This window comes from Haematobia irritans, chromosome 5 (assembly GCF_050003625.1).
Source record: "Haematobia irritans isolate KBUSLIRL chromosome 5, ASM5000362v1, whole genome shotgun sequence".
In the NCBI taxonomy this organism is placed as follows: domain Eukaryota; kingdom Metazoa; phylum Arthropoda; class Insecta; order Diptera; family Muscidae; genus Haematobia; species Haematobia irritans.
In genome coordinates, this window is record NC_134401.1 from 44,878,284 (window position 1) to 44,898,441 (window position 20,158).

At 29.6% G+C, this 20,158-nt stretch overlaps 2 protein-coding genes across 7 annotated transcripts in view; both read left to right on the forward strand.

Moving 5' to 3' along the window:
* par-1 overlaps positions 1–20,158 on the forward strand; it is a 145,774-nt gene that overhangs the window by 15,127 nt on the left and 110,489 nt on the right. For all 5 annotated transcript variants that reach the window (XM_075310546.1, XM_075310556.1, XM_075310548.1 and 2 more), the window contains exon 2: positions 10,665–12,184. In XM_075310546.1, coding sequence (XP_075166661.1) covers positions 11,297–12,184 — 888 coding nt within the window. In that variant the 5' untranslated portion in view covers positions 10,665–11,296. The remainder of the gene's footprint in view (positions 1–10,664; positions 12,185–20,158) is intronic.
* mei-W68 (meiotic W68) lies at positions 5,246–6,906 on the forward strand. 2 transcript variants are annotated; one of them, XM_075310560.1, is made up of 3 exons: positions 5,246–5,336; positions 5,427–6,104; positions 6,168–6,906. In XM_075310560.1, exons 2-3 carry the CDS (start codon positions 5,516–5,518, stop codon positions 6,812–6,814), a joined length of 1,236 nt encoding a protein of 411 aa, XP_075166675.1. In that variant the 5' UTR covers positions 5,246–5,336; positions 5,427–5,515; the 3' UTR covers positions 6,815–6,906. The 2 variants fall into 2 exon arrangements, with proteins under 2 accessions (XP_075166675.1, XP_075166674.1); XM_075310559.1 differs by having other exon boundaries at positions 5,291–6,104.

A 20,158-nucleotide genomic window follows, 5' to 3' on the forward strand; every position in this document is an offset into this window, starting at 1 on the left:
TGAGAAAATTTTGTATAAAAATAAAATTTTGAGAAAATTTTCTATAGAAATGATTTTTTGAGAAAATTTGCTATAGAAATAAAATTTTGCAAAATAAGAATTTTGAGAAAATTAGCTATAGAAATAAAATTTTGTAAAATAAGAATTTTGAGAAAATTTGCTATAGAAATAAAATTTATATATTAAATAATAAAATCTTGTTGTTTGGTAGTTTTTTTTTTGTAAAATTTTCTTTAAAAGTTGATAGATTATTTTTGGCTCGAATGGCAACCGTGTTTGAGATTCCCAATATATGGTCTACAAAGTGGAGAAAATATCCATAATGTTTTTTTTTATAATTCTAAAAAAAATGATAGATGAGAATACATTAGAATGTCCCATATAAAGAATGTCAAGAGCCTTTTGGCTGGTTCAAAGAACTCTAAAAAATACATTATGACTGTTTTTTTAGATGACATCTTACATATATCATAATTGGATATTTATCTTAAAAGTTCAAGATGTCACTCATCGCAAAAAAGAGAAAACATATCACTCAAATGTTCTCCAATCTTCAGTGCATTCAGAGTTTTTTTTCTTTTTCAAAAGATTGCAGTTACTAGTCGGATATAGCTATGCTCTTGAAGTTATCACATTTTGACAATGACAGGGCTCTTTTTTCTTTGCTATTCTATTCGCGTTAAATAAAACGGTGTGTTTTGTTTACCATTGGTTATCAATTGCAATGGAATGTTTTTTTTTTTTTTTTTTTTTTTTTTTTTTTTTTTAATTTGAATTATGAAAAGAAATTTTCCATTAATAGAATAGGCCATGGAATTTAAAAAAAAAATTATTAAGTTTATATACGGAACACTTGTTTAATGTGTTTAAAATTTTTGAAATGGGAAACGGCATAGGTCCATAAATGAGAATGAAGTCATTAAAGTATATCTACCTATCGGTTTTGGCGTGTAGTCTCTTCCAAATACATAGGTTATAATTTTCTATGGCTTGAGCATTTTGGAAACGAAACATTTTTCATCCGAATTACTTTAAATGCCCATGTTTACCATAGATTTACCGAATTTTCGGCTGTAGTAACTTGTTTAACCCTCTAATGCCCCATTTTTTGCCAGCTGATTAAATATTCAATGAGAGAAGTTCACCACTGTGGTATGACAATGGACTGAATAGTCTAAGTGAGCCTGATACATCGGGCTGCCACCTAACCTAACCTAAATATTCAATGTTAACGATACAAAATCAAAAAAAGTGAAACAAAAAAAGTTATACGGTACGGCACTTTATGCTGCAAAGCCTCTTGAACCGTTGTAACTAAGTTTTCTTTTATTTTGCCCATTTTTGTTGCCTTAAGGTGTGTTTTACAAAAAGCTTCCTGATGTAATGAAGCCCACCTAAAAGCGGGATTGGACATTAGAGGGTTAAGGCAACTTATTTGCATATTATGATGTTCACCTTATAGCATATACCTCTGCATTACCTCATTAAGTCGAAAAAGATGACTAATTCCAATCACTTCTATCGATTCCAAATGTAATTTACTTCAAAACTTTTAACATATGAACCTTAATTACATCGCATCATTTGTTTTTAACATTTTCTTCATTACATGTTTACTATGATATGTATGAGGGTGGTGAGATAAGTTCCAAAGTCTGAAAGAGAGCAACGGTTTTGAAAAAGTTGCTATTTATTTTTTACATTGGTTTCTTTAAATTCGATAAACTTGGCCTAGCGAGGCTTCAACTTTCAAAGAACATATTTTCTAAGGACTGAGATGACCCTTCTATTTGACTGATATTTGAATCCAGCTTGACGACTGCTGAAGTGTCCCACTTGTCTCTCCATTGTCTTTTTTTTTTTGCACCAGTACAAGCCATTTTTAAATTTTAGGCTGTCAGCCATCTATCCAATACAACTTCGAGGCATTTTGTACTCTCACCAAAGGAAATTTTAATGCAACCTAAACAGATGGGCTTAAACGTGGGTATTTTGCGTTCTTTGCAGTACAAGACTAGTTCTGTTTTTGCAGGATAGATCCCTAGAATATTCTTCTTCGTCCATTTTCCTGTCAATAATATTCCACTGTATAATATTTCCAATTGTATCAGGACATTTTCCCCTGACTGCCAATACCAGGGGACCGAAATTTTATTTCTATAGAAATTTTTTTCCAAAACTTTATTTCTATAGAAAATTTTGTCAAAATTTTATTTCTATAGAAAACTTTTGCAAAATTTTATTTCTATAGAAAATTTTTGCAAGATTTTATTTCTATAGAAAATTTTGCCCAAAAATTTAGTTCTATAGAAAATTTTGTCCAAAATTTGATATCTATAGAAAATTTTATCTAACATTTTATTTCTATAGAAAATTTTGTCAAAATTTTATTTCTATAGAAAATTTTGTCAAAATTTTATTTCTATAGAAAATTTTGTCAAAATTTTATTTCTATAGACAATTTTTGCAAAATTTTATTTCTATAGAAAAGTTTTGCAAAATTTTATTTCTATAGAAAATTTTTGAAAAATTTTATTTCTATAGAAAACTTTTACAAAATTTTATTCTATAGAAAATTTTTGAAAAATTTTATTTCTATAGAAATTTTTTGCAAAATTTTATTTCTATAGAAAATTTTTGAAAAATTTTATTTCTATAGAAAACTTTTACAAAATTTTATTCTATAGAAAATTTTTGAAAAATTTTATTTCTATAGAAAATTTTTGCAAAATTGTAGTTCTATAAAACATTTTTGCAAAACTCTATTCAAAGAAAATTTTGTCTAAAATTATATTTCTATAGAAAATTTTGTCCAAAATTTTATTTCTAGAGAAAATTTTGTCCAAAGTTTTATTTCTAGAGAAATTTTTGTCCAAAATTTTATTTCTATAGAAAATTTTGTCCAAAATTTTATTTCTATAGAAAATTTTGTCCAAAATTTTATTTCTATAGAAAATTTTGACCAAAGTTTTATTTCTGTTGAAAATTTTTGCAAAATTTTATTTCTATAGAAAACTTTTGCAAAATTTTATTATTTATTTCTATTGAAAAATTTTTTTCCAACTTTTTATTTCCATAGAAAATTTTTGCAAAATTTTATTTCTATAGAAAGTCTTTGCAAAATTTTATTTCTATAGAAAATTTTTGCAAAATTTCATTTCTATAGAAAATTTTTGCAAAATTTTATTTCTATAGAAAATTTTGTCAAAATTTTATTTCTATAGAAAAGTTTTGCAAAATTTTATTTCTATAGAAAATTTTTGAAAAATTTTATCTCTATAGAAAACTTTTACAAAATTTTATTCTATAGAAAATTTTACAAAATTTTATTCTATAGAAAATTTTTGCAAAATTTTATTTCTATAGAAAATTTTTGAAAAATTTTATTTCTATAGAAAAATTTTACAAAATTTTATTCTATAGAAAATTTTTGAAAAATTTTATTTCTGTAGAAAATTTTTGCAAAATTTTATTTCTATAGAAACTTTTATTTTTATAGAAAATTTTGTCAAAAATTTTATTTCTATAGAAAATTTATACAAAATTTTAGTTCTATAGAATATTTTTGCAAAATTTTATTTCCATAGAAAATTTATACAAATTTTTATTTCTATAGAAAATTTTTGCAAAATTTTATTTCTATAGAAAATTTTTGCAAAATTTTATTTCTATAGAAAATTTTTGCAAAATTGTAGTTCTTTAGAAAATTTTTGCAAAACTCTATTCAAAGAAAATTTTGTCTAAAATTATATTTCTATAGAAAACATTGTCCAAAATTTTATTTCTAGAGAAATTTTTGTCCAAAATTTTATTTCTATAGAAAATTTTGTCCAAAATTTTATTTCTATAGAAAATTTTGTCCAAAATTTTATTTCTATAGAAAATTTTGACCAAAGTTTTATTTCTGTTGAAAATTTTGACCAATGTTCTATTTCTAGAGAAAATTTTTGCAAAATTTTATTTCTATAGAAAACTTTTGCAAAATTTTATTATTTATTTCTATTGAAAAAAATTTTTCCAACTTTTTATTTCCATAGAAAATTTTTGCAAAATTTTATTTCTATAGAAAGTCTTTGCAAAAATTTATTTCTATAGAAAAATTTTGCAAAATTTTATTTCTATAGAAAATTTTTGCAAAATTTTATTTCTATAGAAAATTTTTGCACACTTTTATTTCTATAGAAAATTTTTGCAAAATTTTATTTCTACAGAATTTTTTTAAAATTTTATTTCTATAGAAAATTTTGTCCAAAATTTTATTTCTATAGTAAATTTTGTACAAAATTATACGTCTATAGAAAAGTTTGTCCAAAATTTTATTTCTATAGAAAATTATTGCAAAATTTTATTTCTATAGAAAATTTTATTTTTTTTAGAAAATTTTGTCAAAATTATATTTCTATGGAAAATTTTGTCAAAATGTTATTTCTATAGAAATGTCAAGATTTTATTTCTATAGAATTTTTTTGCAAAATTGTATTTCTTTGTCAACATTTTATTTCTATATAAAAATTTGCAAAATTTTATTTCTATAGAAAGTTTTGTCCAAAATTATATTTCTATATAAATTTTATTTCTATTGAAAATTTTGTCCAAAATTTTATTTCTATAGAAAATGTTTGCAAAATTGTATTTCTATGTAGAACATTCTTGCAAAATTTTATTTCTATAGAAAAGTACTATACATCTGTGTTGGTGGGGAATATTTTACAAAATCTACCAAAACAACAAGATTTCTACCAAACAGTAAAAAATAATAACAATTTTGGTAGAATTCTATAAACTATGTCAACCGTGATTGTTGCCGCTCCCTCGTATTAGGCCCACCTTCGTATTGTGTCAATTACTTTCATAAACTGTTATTTTCAAGAATTAATTGTCGATGGAATGGAGATAAAAAATTAGACTACATAATTTCTTAAAAAAAGTTAAAAATTCATTTAATTCATATTTTATCCTTTATAAAAAGTGTGCTATATTAGCACGGTCGCTTTTTATTCCAAATGAGCCTTTTTTAGGGTCAACACGTTTATTGGAGTTGGAGTTCCGTAAGAACATAAGTGGTTTGATTTTTTACCATTGGGTATCGTTCCACCCTCGTATTAAGCTCGTTAATATTGACGTTGAATCCCTAAAAGTCATTAATCTTTTCTGGCAATACTGGCCATATGTCATTTAATGCATACATACTACATAAGAATGTAACCATTTTAATTTGTATGTTTGTATGTATGTGTGAATAGGGGAATCTTGGTAAATAACTGACATATGCTGCTGCTGCTGCTACTGCTACTTGTACGTATGTCAAGGTACCTTACACACCGTACGGTACAATTGTGAGTACCTTGGGGAGTATTTATTTACACATTATTTACTCTTCTTTTCATTCAATTCGCTTTTGCTTCATTGTCCTCCATAAAGTACAGAATACAAAATGAACACAACTACTGAATAACCATTACCGCACACAAAAATCTAGAGACTACACAGGATAGACGAGCAGCAGTCCACCACCATGATTAATAGCATTGAAAGTTTAATCAACTCATTGTTGAGGGACCTGATATTAAAAGGTCCTAACACCGAAATTCATATTAAAAACAACAACATGGTGACAGTTGGCCATGATAATAATGGCGATGATGATGATGATGATGATGGTGGCGATGACAATGACGATAATGTTATTGCTGCTGCTAATCCTGTGCAAGAAGAGTTAACACAAAGGGGTCAAGGAAGAAGACGACGACAAAAAAGAAGTAACGCAACAACATACAGGTGTCTCAATAATTTGCCAACAGATGTTTTGCCAAATAATGAACCAATAGACGAGGAGGAGGAGGAGCAAGAGGTGCACGAAAGATTAGTTTATGGTCATCGGGGCCATCGTCAACGTATTGCCATGTTAATTTTTACATTGGCCGAAACCCATGATTTGCTTTTGAATCGCAGCAGTTGTACATATCGTGAACTTTTCTATAAAAATACCCATATGACGTGTACAACGGTACAAGTCAACAAGGCCGTTAAAGATGTTTGCTCTCTTCTGGGACAGACATCATGGAATTTGGGTATATTTAGTTCAGGCAAGGGTATGATAGCAGGTATTTTTATTGTTTTTCTCATATAACAAAAAATGGTCATTAGCTTCTTTTCAACAATTCTAGGTCCATTGACAATTGTTATGAGCAATGGTGATCTCATTGATTGTAATTCTTTTAGTACACCCACAATGATACCACCAAATTTTACCTATATCGATCATTTTCAAACCAATGCCCAATTAATATTGATAGTGGAAAAGGATACCATGTTTAAGCGTTTGTTACAAAGTTCTTTGTCTTCGATAATGAATGGTCATCTATTACTGGTTACAGCTCGTGGTAGTCCAGATATTGCAACCCGTTGGCTTCTACATAATCTCACAAGGCAATATAATCACATAGCCACGTATATGTTAGCCGATGGTGATCCTTATGGTATCGAAATAATGCTTACTTATCGTTATGGTTCATTGAATTTTAGTCAATATGCATCGATGTTATCGTGTCCCCATATGAAATGGTTGGGTATACATCCCTCTGATATTATCTATAATGGGCAAATACCCCAAGAACCTTTAACCGCCAATGATTATAGAAAAATTGAATCGTTATTAAAACGATCATATGTGCCGGAGGAAATACGGCGTGAATTGATGATCTTGCAACAACATCGCTTTAAAGTCAAATTGGATAATATGTCGGGGCAAACTTTTTCTTTATTCATATATGATTATATAGTAAATAAGATTAAGAGACAAGTGGTTTTGTAAAAAAAAAAAACAAACAACAAATGATCACTTTTACTATGAATTTTTGGTGTGATCTATGAAATAAAAAGTACTGAAAATTTTTAAAAGTTAAATTCTGTTATCATTATGGATCTTTTGCACCAAGTCAATATTACTAATATTTATTTAATATTTGAAAATGATCAATTAAATATTTAATTGATCCAAGAAATTGTTAAATTTCGACTTTTGCGATTTTTAAAAGTTGATTTTTTACTTTTTGATGAGTTCTATTCTAAGTAGAGTGATCAAAATCGGTGAATAAAAACAAGACCAATTTATCTTTTTACACCGATTGTCGGATTTATTGTAAATACCATTTTTGAATGACCGATAGAATCCCTGAATTTGTACAAGTGTAGTGGTCTCGAAGGGAAAGAAAATTTTTCGCAAATTTCGACTTTTTTTAAAATTTGGCAAAATCGATTTTTAATTTAATTACCATTATTTTTAAATTTGGAAAAGAATTTTAAATATTTAAAAGTTTCGACTTTTGTGATTTTTAAAAGTCGATTTGTTTACTTTTTGATGAGTTCTATTCTAAGTAGAGTGATCAAAAGCGATGGGCGAACAAAATTTTCTATAAAAATAAAATTTGGACAACATTTTCTATAGAAATAAAATTTGGACAAAATTTTCTATGGAGATGAAATTTAGACAAAATTTTCTATAGAAATAAAATGTTAAGAAAATTTTCCACAGAATTAAATTTTTGACCAAGCTTTCTATAGAAATTAAATTTTTAAAAATTTTTCTATAGAAATAAAATTTTGACAAATTTTTATATATAAAAAAAAAAATTTGGCAAAATTTTCTATAAAAATAAAATTTGGACAACATTTTCTACAGAAATAAAATTTGGACAAAATTTTCTATAGAAATAAGATTGGGACAAAATTTTCTATGGAGGTGAATTTTAGAAAAAATTTTCAATAGAAATAAAATGTTGACAAAATTTTCTACAAAAATAAAATGTTGACAAAATTTTTTATACAAATAAAGTTTTGACAAAATTTTCCATTAAAATAAAATTTTGACATTTTCTCAAAATTTTCTATAGAAATAAAATTTGGACAAGAAATAAACTTAATAGAAATAGAAATAAAATTTGGACAAAATTTTTTTAGAAATAAAATTTGGGCAAAATTTTCTATTGAAATAAAATTTGGACAAAATTTTCTGTAGAAATAAAATTTGGACAAAATTTTCTATAGAAATAAAATGTGGACAAAATTTTCTATAGAAATAAAATTTGGACAAAATCTTCTTTAGAAATAAAATTTGGGCAAAATTTTCTATTGAAATAAAATTTGGACAAAATTTTCTGTAGAAATAAAATTTGGACAAAATTTTCTATAGAAATAAAATGTGGACAAAATTTTCTATAGAAATAATATTTGGACAAAATTTTCTATAGAAATAAAATTTGGAGAAAATTTTCTACAGAAATAAAATTTGGACACAATTTTCTATAGAAATAAAATATTGACAACATTTTCTATAGAAATAAAGTTTTTACAATATTTTCTATAGAAATAAAATTTTGAAAAAAATTTCTATAGAAATAAAATTTGGACAAAATTTTCTATAGAAATAAAATGTTGACAAAATTTTCTATAGACATAAAAATTTCACAAATATAGAAATAAAATTTGGACAAAATTTTCTATAGAAATAAAATATTGACAACATTTTCTATAGAAATAAAATATTGACAACATTTTCTATAGAAATAAAATTTTGACAATATTTTCTATAGAAATAAAATTTTGACAAAATTTTCTATAGAAGTAAAATTTGGACAAAATTTTCTATAGAAATAAAATGTTGACAAAATTTTCTATAGAAATAAAAATTTCACAAAATTTCCTATAGAAATAAAATTTTGAAAAAATAAATATAGAAATAAAATTGGGACAAAATTTCCTATAGAAATAAAATTTTGACAAATTTTTCTATGGGAATAAAACATTGATATTTTCTATAGAAATAAAGTGTGGATAAAAATTTCTATAGAAATGTGAAATGTGAACAAATTTTTTTGTAGAAATAAAATATTGACAAAATTTTCTATAGAAATAAAATTTTAACAAAATTTCCTATAGAAATAAAATTTTGACAAAATTTTCTATAGGAATAAAATTTTGACAAAATTTTCTATAGGAATAAAACATCGACATTTTCTATAGAAATAAAATGTGGACAAAAATTTCTATAGAAATGAAATGTGAACAAAATTTTCTATAGAAATAAAATATTGACAAAATTTTCTATAGAAATAAAATTTTGACAACATTTTTTATAGAAATAAAATTTTGACAAAATCTTCAATGGAAATAAAATTCGGAAAAAATTTTTATATAAATGAAATTTTAACAAAATTTTCTATAGAAATAAAATGTTGACAAAATTTCCTATAGAAATAAAATGTTGACAAAATTTCCTATAGAAATAAAATTTTGACAAAATTTCCTATAGAAATAAAATTTTGACAAAATTTCCCATAGAAATAAAATTTTGACAAAATTTCCTATAGAAATAAAATTTTTTAAAAAAAGGCCAAAGAAATAACATTTTGACAAAATTTCCCATAGAAATAAAATTTTGACAAAATTTCCTATAGAAATAAAATTTTTTAAAAAAAGGCCAAAGAAATAACATTTTGACAAAATTTCCCATAGAAATAAAATTTTGACAAAATTTCCTATAGAAATAAAATGTTCTATAGAAATAAAATTTTGACAAATTTTTCTATAGAAATAAAATGTTGACAAAATTTTCTATAGAGATAAAATTTGTACAAAATTTTCTATAGAAATAAAATTTTTACAAAATTTTCTATAGAAATAAAATTTTGACAAAATTTTCTGTAGAAATAAAATTTGGACCAAATTTTCTATAGAAATAAAGTGTTGACAAAATTTTCTATAGAGATAAAATTTGTACAAAATTTTCTATAGAAATAAATTTTTTACAAAATTTTCTGTAGAAATAAAATTTGGACCAAATTTTCTATAGAAATAAAATTTTTACAAAATTTTCTACAAAAATAAAATTTTTACAAAATTTTTTATACAAATAAAGTTTTGATAAAATCTTCTACTAAAATAACATTTTGAAAAAATTTTCTATTAAAATAACATTTTGACAAAATTTTCTATAAAAATAAAACAGAACATTTTCTCTAATGCAATAAATTTCTTTCGAATAAAACAAATTGTTTTATACTAAAAAAAAAGTTACTAACAACTTCAAAATAATTTTTTTTTAATTTGGTAGATTTTTGGTAAAATTTTCTTCAAATTTTAGTAGATTATTTTTGACACGAGTGGCAAACCGTGCATACATCACATTTCTCATTCAATTCAATTTTCCACTATCTGAATTTTTCAAATTTTGAATAAATCTATTTAACCATCTTTCTTGCAAGGATTTGCCTTTTAATAATGTCGAATTTTGACTAAATTCCTTTTCAATTCAATGACGATTTACGATGTCACTTTCTCGAACTTTTCGAATTCAAAAAATGAAATGTTACAAAATTACAATTTCGACTTTTTGATGACTTTAGTCAGCCTAACAAGATCCACATTACAATTCAAAGTCGATTTTTCTATTGTTTCGCCCAAGGTCTATTTTGTACGATTGTTTAATATTGGCCAGTATCGTAAGCAAATAAGATTCAATCGCATGTACTGCAAACCACAGACAATTGAACTTAAATTCTACTCTGGCCTTGGATATCATCCTTTAATGCTTAATATATCTTTCAATGGAAGGCAACATATCAATAATTTTATTAAAATATTTTTTTTTTCTCTCTTCCCAACAGACATCCACAAATTCTTTTGATTTGGTATATTTTTGAAAGTATCTTACAACAACAACAACGCAAATCACGTACGCAAAATCTTAATGATTCGAAAGTTGTGCTACCATGATGAATTGCATCTAAAAAATTACGCACACGTACTTAGGAGGAGTCACAACACAGCAACAATAACAGCAGCAGCCGCAGCAACAGATCCGCACACATACAAATAAATACCACATATTCTTAATGTTTGTCCCGCTCAAGGAATGATTATCACAAAACCGACAACAACAACCACAACAGTAACAAGAATATCAAGAGGAGGAGGCAGAAGATATCATCAACAATAAAGAACAATTGGAGGAAAAAAGAGATCGCGTCATCAACCCCAAAAAAGAAAAAAAAAATAGCAAAGCATAGACGCGTGCAATTACTTCGACAACAGAGATTCATTAGAAACCTCCCTGAATATCTCCTCAGTCTTCGGTATTATCTCCTCATCCTTCCTATCACCAACCTCTCGTCTGCCTTAAAAGTGTGGCGGCCGGCAGCGATTGTGTTACAAGTTTCCGGTGATTTCTTCTCGTAGAGTGTTTAAGAGTGTTTAGGAAAAATAGTATTTTGTGACTCTTACGAATGAATTAAAAATAATGTCAACAACAATGCGGACGACATTGCAAACAGTTCCTGAGTCGTTGCCCGCCGCCGGTGATAGTAGTGCAGCAGCCACAGAGGGCAATGCAACGTCGAAAATGACAACGTCAACGATAACAGCAGCCGCAGCCGCAGCGTCGGGAATTAGTAGTCCTAGTACAACAACTACAAATGGCACAACCACCCCAACGACAAATGCTGTAGCGTCACAGCAACAACAAATAGCGCAACCCCAGTCGGGCTCTGGATCATCACAAACGCCGACTAGCCAAACAACGCAGCAACAACAACTACACCACCACCAACAGCAGCAGCAGCAACAGCATAGCGTGCATAGTTCAGTGCAATCGGTACAAGATACTCACCAACAACAGCATGACTCTACAAATGCAAATACCATTGTACTGCCTTCGACAATTACTTCGACCGTTGCCAATACGACTGTAACACCACCCAATAATACGGCCACATCTTCAACCATTGCAACATCTTTAACCAATGCCAATCAGACACAAAACAATAGTTCTTACCATCAGCAACAACAACAGACAGCACAGCAGCAACAACCACATCATGCTCCCTCAACCCCATCGCAATCGCAATCACATCATTGCCATGTTGGAGGTGGTGGTGGTGGTACAAATTCTGTTACGGATGGCGGTAGTTCACGGTCATCGGCTGCAGTTGTAAACTCTTCCGGTGGCTCAGCCTCATCCAATCACCATCACCACCATCATCATGTTGGCGGTAGTAGTGGGGGCAATGCCGTGGTCAGTGGTGGCGGCGGCGGCGGTGGGGGAACATCGATAATAAGCAAGAATGTTAGTGGTCATTCAAATTCAGCGACATCTGCTTTAAAACAAAGGACTTCTTCATCAGCAAAGGTAAGTTGAAAAATATTCTCACCCATATACAAATATTCTCCCAATACTATAGTAATGTAAACATCAAAATGAAGGTAAACTTCCATTTACTGCCATACTGCTAGACATCTAAACGTGGGCAGGATTTTTCTGGTTTTCTTAGTATCTACGTAATTCCATTGGAACGAGTTGTTTCTTTGTTTAAAAATTCCTTTTTTACTGGAAACACAGCACCCATATCAGTGGGCTGTATTCGCATGATTTGTCTATTTGAAAAATCTATGTAGATTTATTGGAAGAAAGAAACAAGTCGAAAGTTTGTTTGTCCATTTTATACGGGGAGGCAGAGTGGAATATCATTTTCTCTACCCCATTAAATAGGGGAATAAATTACGAACATTTAAATGAATATTAATGCAAATTGTATACTTCTTTAAAGGCGGGAGAAATTTTCAAGTTATGTTAAGAGATATAAAGAGAGTCGTCCGTATAGAATGGACGAAGGATAAGATACCCAGCAAAACAAGTGTAGTCAAGAGAGAAGCAAAAAACCATGTTTTTGGATACGGAAGAAGAACAAAATCGCATCAGAAGCAATGATTGTAACATAGAGCTGAGGTCATATTTTTAAGCATGAGCCACCGAGGTGCAATGGTTAGCATGCCCGCCTTGCATACAAAGAGTCGGTGGTACTTCCTATAGAAATGAAAGGAAAAGAAATAATACCAGTTACGACCGAACTTTGAACTGGGTTTTCACCGATTGATTATCCCCTCTCAATAATAAAGGTGACATTGCTGAGTGTTTCAAAGCCTATTTATGTGGTTTTCGGGAGCCACTGTGGTGCAATGGTTAGCATGCCCGCCTTGCATACACAAGGTCGTGGCTTCGATTCCTGCTACGACCGAACACCAAAAAGTTCAAAGCTTCTCTAAGTGGTTTCACTGGAATGTGGAACGCCTTTCGGACTCGGCTATAAAAAGGAGGTCCCTTGTCATTGAGTTTAACATGGAATCGGGCAGCACTCAGTGATAAGAGAGAAGTTCACCACTGTGGTATCACAATGGACTGAATAGTCTAAGTGAGCCTGATACATCGGGCTGCCACATAACCTAACCTAATCTAACCCTATGTGGTTTTCACTGCGGACTATAAAAAGGAGGTCCCTTGTCATTGAGAGTTAAGAAACAAAGTTCACCACTTGTGCTATTACAATGGACAGAATAGTCTATGTCAGCCATTAGGTTGCCCCTATAACTAACCTAAGCATCCGTTGCATTGCTTTTGCATTAGTTGTTAAGATGTGATGCTATTTTAGTATTTCAAATTTCACTTGAAACAAAAAAAAAAATAAATCTTTATACTTTAACGGTATCTATCTAATAGCTCATATTTCTGAGAAATAGATTGGTAATTTTTTCGAAATTATATCCGTTTATTTCCCTTGAAATCTAAAAAAAATTAAATTTGTTTCGAAAACTTAGTAAAGGGTGGTTAAAATTTCAAGGACCGATGTTGATTTTGAATAAAACACAAACTGTTTAGGAAATTATTGTAATTTTATTTTATTATGGTATTACTCAATTATGTATGGAACAAAATATCGGCCAAATGGGTGCCGCGACCTCGGTGGCACACCTTCATCCGATGGTCCAAACTTTCGATGACGCTGAGGCATAATGGAGCCGAATTATCTCGTTAATGTGCCGAATTATCTCATCCTTTAGCTCTTGAATTGTTGCTGGCTTATCGACGTACACCTTTTCTTTCAAATAACCCCAAAGAAAAAAGTCCAACGGTGTCAAATCACATGATCTTGGCGGCCAATTGACATCGCCATTACGTGAGATAACACGGCCATTGAATTTGTTGCGCAAAAGAGCCATTGTTTCGTTAGCTGTGTGGCAAGTGGCACCGTCCTGCTGAAACCACATATCGTCCACATCCATATCTTCCAATTCGGGCCATAAAAAGTTTGTTATCATCTCACGATAGCGAACACCATTCACAGTAACTGCCTGACCGGCCTCATTTTGGAAAAAATACGGCCCGATGATACCGCCAGCCCATAAACCGCACCAAACAGTCACTCTTTGTGGGTGCATTGGTTTTTCGACAATCACTCTTGGATTCTCATTCGCCCAAATGCGGCAATTCTGTTTATTGACGAATCCACTGAGGTGAAAATGTGCCTCATCACTGAAGATGATTTTCTTCGAAAATTGATAATCCACTGTTGCCATTTCTGGTTCCAAATTGGTTCCAATTTAACACGTTGTTGGATTGTGTATCTCTCCATGTTTCAAATTGAGTAAGTCTGAAATAGAGAAATGTCAAATAAAATTGGAAAAAAACTTGGCGTTTAGGTGTGGTTCACATTCAACATCGGCCCTTACAATTTAACCACCCTTTACAACAAAGGATTTTTCTATATCTTGTGAAGAGAAAATTAAGTCCATCTATAGAATATTATTTTTGGATGTATGTACATTAAAAGAAATGACTTCAAATTTTTTTTATTGGAAGAACTTCAAAATTTTTTACAGGACAGTTTTAGTTATGTACTGCAGGTATCCTAAGATCCGCTAGCAATACCAATTTCTTTAATGGAATATTCATTTCATTTATTTTATTGCAATATTAAAAGCCAAAAGAAGGTCAATTTATCAATATTACATAGCATCTTAAACCTGTTTAATATTAATAATATGAGATCAAGTTTTATACAAACTAATAATAATAGATACATTTATTATTATACTAATAATCTGTGATTATATAAATGCATAAATATGATCCCCACTTAAATAAATCTAATTAAAAAAAAATAAAAAAGCCCATTCAAAATGAATTACGAATTGTTTGCATTAAATTCCAAAAATCTTTTCCGGAAAACAGAAGGTTAAAAAAGAAAATAACCTTAAGTGTAATGGAAGAAAATTCCAAATGCGGGACGTTCTAATAAGAAAATATCGCTCGTACATACCAGAATGACACCGTGGTAAAACAATTTGGGTACTTCTAATTTTGGATCTAATTCCTCTATAGGAGAAGCTTACACTATCCGGTAGGAGGGTAGACTTCCACATAATATGGGCTATGGGGGAAAAGTCTAGCAATTAAATGCTGCGAAGACATTACTATTGATGTACTGCAAGGGTGTCGGCTTGTTGAATCTACTACTTTTGACGAACGCCAATTGGAATTTTGGAATTTTGACTAGAGTGACAAAAAAACAGAGCCTTTTGGAAGTTGGTTTTAGAAATCGGACTATGGAAATAATTGGAAAAGTCTAGTTTTCGACTTTTTCAAAATCGACTTTTCACTTTCTCGAAAATTTTAAAAAGTGGACGTTTTAAATTTCTTTGGAAGAGTAATTTTTCTAGTTGATTTTTCGATTTTCGACATTTTTGTGCCGACATTTCCAACCTTCTTAACCCTTTCACTACCGATGTCCACTTTGAAGGACATTCGAGAAAGACACCAAATTCTATTTTTCCACTTAGTTTCGATTTATTTCTCGATGTTACTTTAAAGTAGAAGCTTTAATCTAAATAAGCTATAAATATTTTCCATATTGGTGAGGTCTAAAATACATTTTTGTAAACTTCTTTAGAAATAAACGAAAAATACGAAAATTTTAGACAATTTTTCTACTGTGTTTCTAGTAAATGGGCATTCATACGAAAAATATAGCTGACACTTTTTCGGGTTCTTTTTTGTATTTTTGCTCACACTTTAAAGGACATTATAGGCCAAATAGCGCTTATTTTCGTAAGGCCATTTGGTCACAATTCAAGAATCAAGTTTTCAAAACAAGCTCATATAGCTCTTGAAGTAGTTGAGGTAGGTTTTCAAAATGGCAATTTTTGTTCTACATGCTGTTAGTACAATTAAAAACAGAAGAAAAATTTAAGTTTTTAATATTAGTTTTATTTCGGTAGTGAAAGGGTTAAAATTGAAAAAATTCGAAAAATCAAATTTTTTTTTTTAATTTTTTTGAGTTGCGGTTAAACCGTGCAATTTTACAAATTTTTATTCACCGCACCAGATAATTTTTAGAATAATTTTTAAATTAAATTATATCGTCTATACAAAGCCTCAGAGATATTCGCTCCATAGATTCCTTTTCGTCCAATATCCCACCTCAGTAATGCTGGTGACATTTCTGAGGGTTTCAAAGCTTCTCTAAGTGGTTTCACTGCAATGTGGAACGCCGTTCGGACTCGGCTATAAAAAGTAGGTCCCTTGTCATTGAGCTTAACATGGAATGGGGCAGCACTCAGTGATAAGAGAGAAGTTCACCAATGTGGTATCACAATGGATTGAATAGTCTAAGTGAGCCTGATACATCGGGCTGCCATCTAACCTAACCTTTCGTCCAATTTCGATTTGTCGACTTTTTCGTTTGAGTCGATTTCCAAAAATATCAAAAGTCAATTAGTCGAATTTAACGATAATAAAAAATCGTATATCGAATCTCTTTGACAAAAATTCGATTAGTCTAATTTAACAATTATAAAAATTCGTCTTTCGACTCTCTCTGACAAAAATTCGATTAGTCGATTTTTTTGAAAATTTTAATAGTAGTATTTTCCAAAATTAAAAAAAAAAATCAAAAATTCAATTAGTTGAAAAGTCAAATTTTTCGAAAACTTTAAAAAGTTTAAAAGTAAATATTTCCAAATTTAACATAAATTGAACAAATGATTTTTTAAAAATTAAAAAAAAATAGTAATCGTTGCGAAAGTCAGCTATACCAAATTAAAAGCAAAAAATATAGAAAATTTCCCAAAATTAAAATACGATTAGTTGGCTTTCCGAAAGCATGAAAATGTAATCGAACCCAACAATCGCCTTTTTGATTAGATTATTCAATAATCGCAAATAATCGAAAGTCGGCTTTTCCAAAAGTAAAAGAAAAAATATAAAAATTTTTCAAAAATTAAAAAAGACGACTAGTCGACTTTTCGATTCCTTTTGCAAACCCTACAAAAGGCCTCTTACTCTAACTTACCCCTTAAATATTTGCAAAGCTTTTTTTTTGTGCTCACTTCAAATATTGAGTATTGCTTTAGGAATCAGCCTCTCTCTCTCTCTCTTTGTTTGAAGTATAAGAGAGCTGTAGCTTTGATCAAAGCAACAAAAACAAGTTTTGTCCAATATGAAGATAATTTGGTGTGGCACTCAAGAATTCCAAGTATTCTTTGAGTAAGAGAAAATAGAGCTCACTTGATTTTGTCGTCCCGGTATTTAAGTGAAGAATATGTGAATGGAACGATGTAGAAAGAAAGCAGCAACACAACCATAACCAAAACAAACAGCAATAAAAACTTAAATAAGGTGCAAGAATGTACTCAACGTATTTCTGCATCCTCCCTCTCTCTCCATCCCTTAAGAAAATGTACGTACAGGTACGTGCAACCCTCTTGTATAGCTCCCTCCCCCACAATTTATACAAACATACCATCATAAATATCAACACGGCCATGCCTGTGAGTATCATCTGGCGATAGGTAACCAAATCAACCACATACATATTTCTACATGTATATGTTTTGTTCTGTGACCTGTCAGTGTGTGCGTGTTTGTGTATATGTGCTGGAGCCTAATAGTAGGGGGGCTTACGAAGGGGCCATCGCGTAATCGTGCTACGACTGTGTAATGACACTAATGTATCTGCTACTACAGTGCTGCTGCTTCTGCTCCCGCCTGTATGCATTGTACTGGTACTGCTGCTATTCTTTACTCTTTATGCTCCTCTCCAGATAATAATAGTTATTGAATTTAATGTGTGTTTTTGTTATCAAAGCTCCAAAGCTTTCGATTTCACATCGTAGTTGCTATATGTAGGGAGAGCGAATATTATTGGTGTTGTTGTTGTTGTTGAATTTAGGTAAATACGTATGTACATAACGAACTATACAATTTATTAATTTAATTACAAGCTATCACGTTATGGATACGTACATGGACACTTATTCTATTTATACTTCACTTTTTCTCTTTTTTATTTTTTGGAAACAAATTGTGTAAGAAAACAAGTGTTTTGTTTTCTTTTTTTTTTTTTGAGGAGAGGACGCGTTTTGATAAACATATGTTATTATTTCAGAATAAAAATATTTGTTTTATTTATAACAAAAATTGTTAGAATTTTAATGACCATTACGGTATTTATTCTTAGAATAGGAAACATGAGAATATATTTAAAACAATGCGGCAGACTTGAGGTTTCAAAACAGGGATGGAAAATACAGTACTATAGCACTAGTCAATATCGTAGTACCAAGACTAATTTAGTACTTTATTATGAAGATATCAGCACTGTCATTCGGGATCGATTTTTTTTAATACCGGGATTCGGCATTTCAAAATATTGAACCCCGGGATTTTCCGGGATTTTTTTTCGGGATCTCACAATTTTCCAGATTCTTTAAATATTTTGAGTAATAACAATTTACAGCATCAATAAATTGTAGTACATTAATTAAATTTGGTTTAATTCAATGTTATTAACGAAAAAGTAACAAAAGAATTGAAGTGTAAAAATATCAACACAAACATAAAATAAAAGCTATTTTATATCGTTTTCATACTCAACAAAAGATTTTAAGAATTTTCTTTTAAACTTTATCCTTTTAAGTAACATCTTAAAAATATCAAGGTATCCAAAGTTTCATCAGATATTCGCGATCTTATCTTGTTGCATGTGAAAAACATCATAGTCGACACTAAATAGTCTAATAGCCCATTCACATTACACGCAAAGAAAAAAAAAACGTTTGGAAAACGTGTACCGAAAACGTTTTTCTTTTGTTAGAGTTTTTTGAATTGCTTCGAAAATTTTAAACTTTTATCACCAAAAAAATTCGTTTGTTACAAAATTTTTATTTTTTCAATAAAAAAAGTTATTTTTGAAACAACAACACAGTCCATTTCGTTTATATCAAACACTGTTCTTTTCTGACTTTAGGTCTTTAATAAGACACATTTTACAGTTCAATATTTAATATACTACAATGTAATGTTGATCATTTTTTCGGAATCTTCCGAACATATCTGGAACATATTAAAAAAAAAACAAACAAAAACTTTGGTCGAAGCAGGGATCGAACCCACGACCCTTGGCATGCAAGTCGGACGTAGCAACCACTGCTCCACGGTGCCAAACCAAATGTTTGTTTCTGTTAAATAAACTTTGTTTATTCGGTTCGTGGGCGCCGCAAGCTATGCTATATAAATATAACTTATATGGATATTTATATATTGATGACCATAACAGGTACATAGCTCAGTGGTTAGTGTGTTGGCTTACAAAGTGCATGGTCCGTGGTTCGATTCTCCGTCCAGGCGAAAGGTAAAAAAATTTTAAAAATTTATAAAATCGTATAATTTCTTCTACATTGTTGGTATTACAGGAGAAGGTGTTAAGAAGTAAAAAACCTCGTGGATGTGAGAAAGATGTGAGGGAAAATTCAATTAGCAAGAAAACAATGTTTTTCTTTTTTTTTTGAGTTTGACTTTATGAAATTGTTTTTACATCCTGGAAAAGAATAAACGTTTATCACAAAAAGTGTATACTTCTCTTCCACATACACTTCCTTACAGCGAAAAACAAATGAGAAACGAACTTTGTTTGTCTAAAATTTCGTTTGGGAGGAAAGAATTATTTTTTTGCGTGTAGGCTCGAAATCTACTAAAAATAGATTTGAAATTCCTTTTTTATAAGGCAAATGACAGTTGAAATCTAGTTGGACTGGATTTTGAAAGTGTAATGTGTATGAGGTTTAAGAGTTGTTTATACTGAATGAAGACACCAATTTCAATTTAGTACGACAATACTATAAGCCAAATTGGACCAATAATAATAAAAAAATTATTAATAAAAAAATTATTAATAAAAGTTCTAAAAAATCCCGGGATTTCGGGACGAGATTAACCCCAAATGACAGCCCTAATCAGCACCATTGCACAGTGGGCAAAATGACAGGGGTT